This window comes from Lactuca serriola, chromosome 3 (assembly GCF_051521515.1).
Source record: "Lactuca serriola cultivar US96UC23 chromosome 3, Lser_US96UC23_V15, whole genome shotgun sequence".
Lineage (NCBI taxonomy): Eukaryota > Viridiplantae > Streptophyta > Magnoliopsida > Asterales > Asteraceae > Lactuca > Lactuca serriola.
The window spans coordinates 267,481,022-267,488,983 of record NC_136410.1 but is presented as its reverse complement, the minus strand read 5'-3'; the positions used below and the strand labels follow the sequence as shown (position 1 = coordinate 267,488,983).

Here is a 7,962-nt window from a genome sequence, read left to right as displayed (position 1 = left end):
AACACTCAACAAGAAGATAATTCAAGGAATTTTCTTTCCTCAACCATTTTTTTCTAATCAAAATTTCTTCTCTGTTTTTTTTCCCCAAAAGTACATTTATTAGCCTTATGAGAGGGATCACCACATCTATAGCACTTCCTAATTCCAAAACATGTTTTTCTTTTAGAGTAAGATTTTCGTTTTTCAAATAACTTAGGTTTCCACATAGTAGAAGCATTTTCGTTTAATTTAAAAACTCTTCCTTTAGTTCTAGAAAAATAAGAATGATCAGAACTACAAATGTGGACACAATAGTATTATGCTCAAAAGATTAACATTCAGAGTTATCGGTGTCAAAGGTCACTAAGCAATCATGAGCATCATAGTCACTAGTATTACATTCAGTGAATTCACAAAGAATATTCCTAACATTATGAATATGACCATTAGAGATAGGAAAAACTGATTATAGAAGCATTTTTAGGACACTCATACTCACAATCAAGGGGTTTGACAAAAGGTCAATAGTGGTTAGAGGAGAAACACACGAGCTAAGACCATCATAATTTATGACACAATGTTTGTCTATAAGGTCTTGATGATTTACAGTTCCACCACTTACAAATTTAGTTTTGTATTCATGAATAAGTTCAGTTTTAGTTGGAAAATTTTGCTCATTTTCAATTTGTTTGAAAGTATCAACAACTTCATCAAAATTTCCTCCAATAATTTTCTCACACTAACGAGGTATTTGATCATTGACAATTTTGAAGGTTTTAAAATGGGAATGAGCCCAGTTATTTGTAATACTTTTACATTTTTAAGCAAATTCAATGGCAGAGTCCTTTTCATTGTTGAGATCATGATTGATAATAAAAACATTACGAAGTTATAGACTCGTCAGTGAAAGATACTTCTTGTTGTTGGATAATTCAGTTTTCAGAGATTCAATTTTATTTCTTAGATTAATGAGTTCTTGATTTGATTTTGAAAGATCAAGACACATATAATCAAACATTATAGATTTTTCACTTTCATAACAAGTTACAAACATTTTAACATGATACAAGGATGATGAATTTCAGTTCTGAATTTTTAAATCATTGGCAGCTTTAGCAATATCAGCTTCAAATGTACTTGAACTGCTGCTACCTTCATCAGTGACAAACTCACCAGTGGAAGCCATCAAACACACATCCTTCTTAACCTCTTCATTCAATGATTCTTCATCATCAATCCATTCTTCTTCTTCAGCAACAAGAACCTTGGACTCCAAATTTTGCCTTTTTAGAGAGGCAACCAAAAGCTTGTACTTTGTTTCATAGGATTCATCTTTTGGATTATTCTTCTTAACTTTGCAATCTCGAGCAAAGTGATCAGCACCTCCACGGTTTAAACACTTCCCATCATCTTTTTTGGAGTCACCAGCGTCGGACCTTTTAGACGTTGATGAGCTAGATTTTGCAGGAAACTTTCTTGCACTGTTGAACTTTTTGTTTTCATTCTTCTCGTAGTGCTTCACAATTATAGCAACACTTGAGTAAAGTTTGGCATTGTACTCTTCATTAGAATCAGAATTATCTGACTTGTCACTTTCACTTTCAGGGGAAAAACTTAACTCTTTGGTGAACAACACAAAAGATCTTTCTTTGAAGTAGTCCTTCATTATCTCTTTCCTCAGAACCTTTGTCTCTTCAAAAAAAATTTAATTTCCATACAAGCTATGAAAATCCCTAGAGTGGATTTTCTCACTGTTCTTCAGCATATCAACATTATATTCCCATTTGTCATCGAGAAAATCTAAAAACTTTAGAACTTAGACAGACTTGTGTTTGAAGATATCAAATCTTCTCATGTCATTAATTAAACAATTAAACGATTGAAAGATTGAGTAAGAGATTCATTCCTTTGAGAAAATAAGTGCTCATAGTTGACGGTAAGGGTATAAGCAGACCAAAAAACCATTATTGTTATCTTAACAGGATCCAGCCCGGTCTACTACACCACCAACATAGTTGTCGGACCGAGCCTCGATGGTGGTGACGAGACCCTACACATTCCTCGTTTATGGTTTCTATTCACCAGAAACAATGGCAACGGTGTCGAGATCTAGGATTTATTCTAAATTGTTTTGACTGTAAGGGGATAATGGGTGGGAGATGGGAGGCTTTAGGGTGACGAAATCCTACACCTTCTTCGGTTGTGGGTAAGAGGTTGTCGGCGGCAGATCGAATGTTTCCGGCGGAGGGTCAAAGGACTCCAACGACTTTTTTTTTTGAGAAAAAGAGAAAGGAGAGATATATCAATGGATGGTGAACTTAGGATGAACGTGGGGTGGGGATGTTTTTTTATCTTTTATACTTGTGAAATCAAAATGAGCTAGCATAAGGGGTAACCCTTTACACCTTCACTATTAGACCCAACAAAACTCACTTTATGCTCCTATAAAACCAAAAAAAGATGTTTAATGATTGATTAGACCAATTTTCAAAACTTTATAGGGATATAGTTTAAAAGTATCTATCTGAGACAAAGACAAGTGTGATTCTTGAACAGCCAAAAAAAAAATTTAACCCCATTCTGATAGAAATGTTTTTTATCCAAATTTTTGTTTTGACTCCTCGTACACCACAAGCTATTCATTTTTTTTCATTGTTCTTACTCTTTCTTTTCAACAACACTTCAAGGTCTTTTTTACAAAATCCAGAAATGCTTATATAATGTACCGTACTAGTATTTGAGTTTGTCCTTTGCCGCGGGTTCCTACGTGTGTTTTTCATACGGATATCATAACTTAAAAAACATTAAAAGTTTAAAAGAAATAAGCATTGAGTGAATTATCAAAAGTTGAGAAGAGTTAAGAGACTATTTGTTTTAAATTTGATGGTTTTTAAATAATCAATAAAAATGTAACTTTAAATAGAAATAGTACAATGCCCAATTTAAGGAAAGTTAAGATGAGTTTAGAGACTATTTTTATAAGTTTGATGTTTTTGAATAATCTATAAAAATGTAGAGGACATAAGTATTTTAAAAAAAAAATTGTTGTGGCGGGTCCAATCTATTTTTAATTTAAATTTAACAATTGTGTTGATAAAAAGTAGGTATAGTTGTATTTGTTGGTAGAAAATTATATAAAGTTCATACCATTGCATATAGTGATCTTGCAAGGTGTATTTATATAAATATAGTTTTTTCACTATAAAAATGAAAGGACTTTCAAATGGCAAGTAAAAAAAAGGATATCTATTGTAATACCATATGTATTATATGTATTATAAGGATAAAAACCGGAAAAAAAAATAAGGAAAAAAGATTGCAAATGACAAGTTAATTGGGTTGTAAGAGTAAAAAGTGCGAAAAAAAAATGGTATGTACATGGGTGACTTATGAATAGAACGGTAAAACTATAAGGACAATTTAAGTAAATTAATTTCAAAGCAATTCAAAGCTACGGCAGCTGCTTATTGTACATGGTGCATTTTAGGTAGCACAAACGTATGTTTAATTATTGTATATATTTATAATTAGCAATAAGAGAAAAACTATTTTTGTTTTTGTTTTTTTTTTATTATTATTCTTATCTTTTTACCAGGCCGAGAAGGCGAGAACTAGATGTTGAAAATGATTGGGCCTGAACCTCATTCTGTTGCTGAATGTATTGGGCCAAGACTTTTATTCTAGACATTATCAAGCTCACTTTCATTCCCAAAGGATTCACACCTTAATGAACTAGTCTTTAACTCTTAAGATTCCTATTTTCACATTCTTATTAACCAGAGTTAAAACTTGCTTCTAATTTGATGCAACTAAACACAAGCTATCAAGACTATACAATATACATAAACTGAGGTATCCTAATTTGCCACTTGTTTAATGGAACTACATATATGTATACAAAATATTAACTTCTCACTAAATTAATATAGCAACGTATACCCCTTTTGCTACTTTTTTTTTTCAAAGTTACCAGTTAAATGTGTTCAATGAAATCATAAAAGCTTGTAATGAACAAAGTAATGGTACGAGGGAATGAAATCATATAGCTAGAAACAAAATTAAACTAAAATAACAAATAACAAATACAAAATGTTATTTTATAAAAATAATCTTGAATCAAATAAATTATATTTCAACATGTTTCAGGTCATTTGAAATATACATTATATATACTATGTCAAATAGCCAAACTTTTTATTACTTTGAAAATTGGTTGCAAAAGCAAAAGCAAAAACAAAAATAAAATACCACAAATCTTAAAATAGAATTATAACAAAAGATCTAATTATATTCAGAAAATAACAAAAAAGGTTAATTTAATTGAAATATTTCAAGGTTATAAATAAAAGTAACTAATTCCGAACACCACCTTGAAGGTTAATTTGCCTCGCAAGTCAGGGACCTATTAAGTACAAAACCCTTAGTTGAAGGACCACATCCGCAATTTTCACAAGTAGAGGGACAAAATTTGTAATTTTCTTCCACAAATTTAAAAAATTGAAAAACACACATTCACTAAACATTTCCATTATCTTTAACAACCCATTGTCTATTATTATTAACTTGAGTTCTTGAATTTCTTCCTCTATACTTGCTTCTCGGCCCTGAGCTTCTCCGGTGACTACCACTCGGCTTATTCGCCGGAACACCATTATCCGTCTCAGATTTCACCGCTTGTTCTCCGGCAGCGGTGGCAGCGGTGGCGGTGGTGGTGATGGTGGTGGTAGGGCGGGGAAGAAACATTCCGGGCATGAGAACTTCAGTCTTTTTTGGCTCGATTAAGCCATTGTTCTCCTGTTGTAGCTTCATCGTAGCCTCGAACTTTTCTCGCCTTGTGTTTTCTGAATCCGAATTAAGAATCGTATCGTTTTTTGTATCTTCGGTGTCATCGAGATTCTGAAAGTTGAATCCAAGGGTAAAATGGTCATTTACTCACATTCAGACTGTTCACTTGGTCCAAAAGATAACAGACTTTGTATGTACATGGTTGTTTCTTTTTTATTTGATCTTGATCAAAATTGTGAAATTTAGAGTAAATTACACGAATGGTCCATGGTTTGGGGTAATTTGCATGTGTGGTCCCTAACTTATTTTTTTAACTCGGAAGGTCCCTACTGTTTGTTTTTGTTGCATGCTTGGTCCCTGTCTTACCTAAAAATACTATCTTGACCTTGATTTTTTAATTTATTTATATAAGGTGGGGTAGGTAAGGTAAGGTGGAGGTGGGGTTGAGGGTGTGTTTATTTAAATAAATTAAAAAATCAAGGGCAAAATAGTATTTTTAGGTAAGACAGGGACCAAGCACGCAACAAAAACAAACAGTAAAGACCTTCCAAGTTAAAAAAAAATAAGTTAGGAACCAAACGTGCAAATTACCCAAAACCATAGGGACCATTCGTGTAATTTACTCTGAAATTTATTTTTTATAATGTATGAGTTTGATATGCCTCTTACAGGTCTGATAAGAGGTTGGATCTGACTCAATCAGCAACTATTAAACAGACATTCAAAAATGTTAGTCCCAAAATTTTAAAATTTGTTGTCACATTCTCAAATGTTTTTTAAACTTTAGGGACAAATTTATGCAACATGAATCTCAAAAGTAATGAAATTTTGATGATTTTGTGATATGAATAATAATGATTTGTATAATAAGAAAAAAAAAAGTAAATTATAATTTTGTGGAGATACCAATTGAGAGTAAGTCCCCACTAAGTTGAGCACATGTTCAATGTCTTTGGAATGGAACACTTTTCTACATACAGGGCAGATTCCCATTCGATCTTCCATGTTTTTTTGCATTTCTGTTCAATAAACATATCAGTCAAAAGTCTAAAATACCCTTTTCACTAGTGACAGAAAGAAAAAGGTGATCCACATTTAATTTGTTGCTACAATTGGGAGAAACTTTGATATGCTTTTTTGTGAATCTGTAGGGCCCACCTTTGGTACCCTTAAGTACAATACTTTTGGTCAACTTATAGTCAAATAAAAAGCATATAATAATAATACATTTTTAATACCCTTAAGTAGAATACCTGATTGAGTTTTAATCTGGTGTCCATGTGTAGATGAATTAGCATGATGATTAACTTCTTGATGCATTTGGAGCCAATTCCACCACCTGATAATGCACTCACTGCATAAGATGAACAAAATTAGAGCTCATAATTCACAAAGACATCATTTGCTTTTGCTCATAAGAATTTAGGGAAGAATAAGATATTTTTATTTACCAATGGAAGCAATGGAAACAAGACATTAATTTCATAAAAGGTAGAGAAATATTTGAAGCACTCTCTTCATTAACAACCAAAGGAGATAAACACAAAGGACAATCTCCATCAGGGTGATTCATGCTAGTGAGCTTCTCAACTGCTTCCTAGTAAAAATTCAACTACATCAATAAAGATTTATATTTGCTAAAAATTAAAATAGGTCCTTACAGAATTTTTAATGACAATGATACCTCACAAAGTGCTACAAGCATTGAGTTTGAAGAGAGTTCACATGCTTTTTCATGGATACTGGTTATGAGATGCTTTTGCCTTTGTTCATCTAAACCTTTGGATTCTATAATCATTATTTCTGGAGGTTCATCTGGATACTGAAGTTAAAAGAGAGAGAGAGGGTGAGTATATCATAAAACTGTTACTTCCTATATGTAATGATCATGTAACTTGGTGTTAGATGAATTGTACACATATGGAAGATAAACAAAGAAGTAATGTGGACTTGACATTTTTGTTTGATGATGCAAATACCTTAGAACTTGCTTTTATCCCAATAACTGCTTCAACAAACTGCAAAGAGAAACAAGAACATGAGTGTACTTGAGATTTATCACTATCAAGAGTCAGAGAGATTAAATATGTGTTCATATAAAGGATGTCAAATAATTTTAACTAGATGTTAAAAGGAAATAACTGATGCAAAGTTGCAAACACATCTATCATCATATGTGAAGCTCTCGTGAGGAGTTGAGGCTTATGGTACATTTAGTAACCCTAGGGGGAAATGAGCAATGTTCTTCACCATAGATATTAATCGTTAGTTCATTACATAACAAAATAGAATACACAACTCCAGCTCTTTCATCTAATTGGCACGAAATCATCACATAGCTCAAAAAAATAAGAATTCAAACATGTACATAAGACCTTGTACATCTAGCAATACAACAACTGCAACAAATTTTAAATTTTAATATATCCGGCACAAATTAGCTCCTTTTCGAATGATCGATCAAGTACTTCAGCAAGTAAAAAAGGAAACTGCGAGATCTTAATAGAAACCTGTTGAGAGGAAACATCTGCGGTTCGAGGCTTGATTAGAAGGTGGAGATGAGGAGGGTATTGTGCGAGAACTACGCAATCGTCGCCATACACCGATTCTGCAGCTTCGACTTCGATCAATACCTCCTCTTCTTCTGCCATTAGCGCCTGATTTTGTGGGGATTTTCACCCCCAAATCTTTGGAATCAGTCTGGTGGTCGGTGTGTAGAGGTATATGCCTCTTCTGCTGCTGGGTTGATTTTGCTGATGAATCCACAAATAGTCCCTAAATTTGAGCCCTTCACGATGCATCTTTTTTTCGAATATCTGCGGATCCATTTCTAAAAGCTTTCTTTTTTTTTTGGATTATTTGCTTGTAACTTTTTATAACTTTTAATATCACTAGTGATATATATGGTCAGGTTTTAGATCAAAATCAAACCACAAACATGTATTAGTTTTTGTAATCTTAAGATCCTAATGTGTGGTTTTAAAACCACGAGAGACTAGAAATGAAGCATTTTTTATTAAACGTTTAGCCTTTAGCCATTTCTTTACCCGACACATGTTAGAAACATGAAGCAATTTTTATTTTTTTAGTTGTTTGGCTCACAATCAAAAAGTTCGTTGAAATTATAGTCTTGGTCAACAAATACAAGGTAGCCGAGACTATTCGACTATTATGAGTTATTATGTTGCATTTGATATT

The 7,962-nt window shown here is 32.8% G+C and overlaps 1 protein-coding gene across 1 annotated transcript; it reads right to left on the bottom strand.

Moving 5' to 3' along the window:
* Positions 1–4,278: 4,278 nt before the first annotated feature.
* Positions 4,279–7,609, bottom strand: LOC145093983 (RWD domain-containing protein). Its single transcript, XM_079032236.1, has 7 exons — positions 7,275–7,609; positions 6,744–6,782; positions 6,449–6,586; positions 6,216–6,361; positions 6,018–6,118; positions 5,671–5,783; positions 4,279–4,875 (listed from the first exon to the last, which is right to left on the bottom strand). The coding sequence occupies exons 1-7, from the start codon at positions 7,413–7,415 to the stop codon at positions 4,495–4,497; spliced, it is 1,059 nt and encodes a 352-aa protein (XP_078888362.1). The 5' UTR covers positions 7,416–7,609; the 3' UTR covers positions 4,279–4,494.
* Positions 7,610–7,962: the final 353 nt, after the last annotated feature.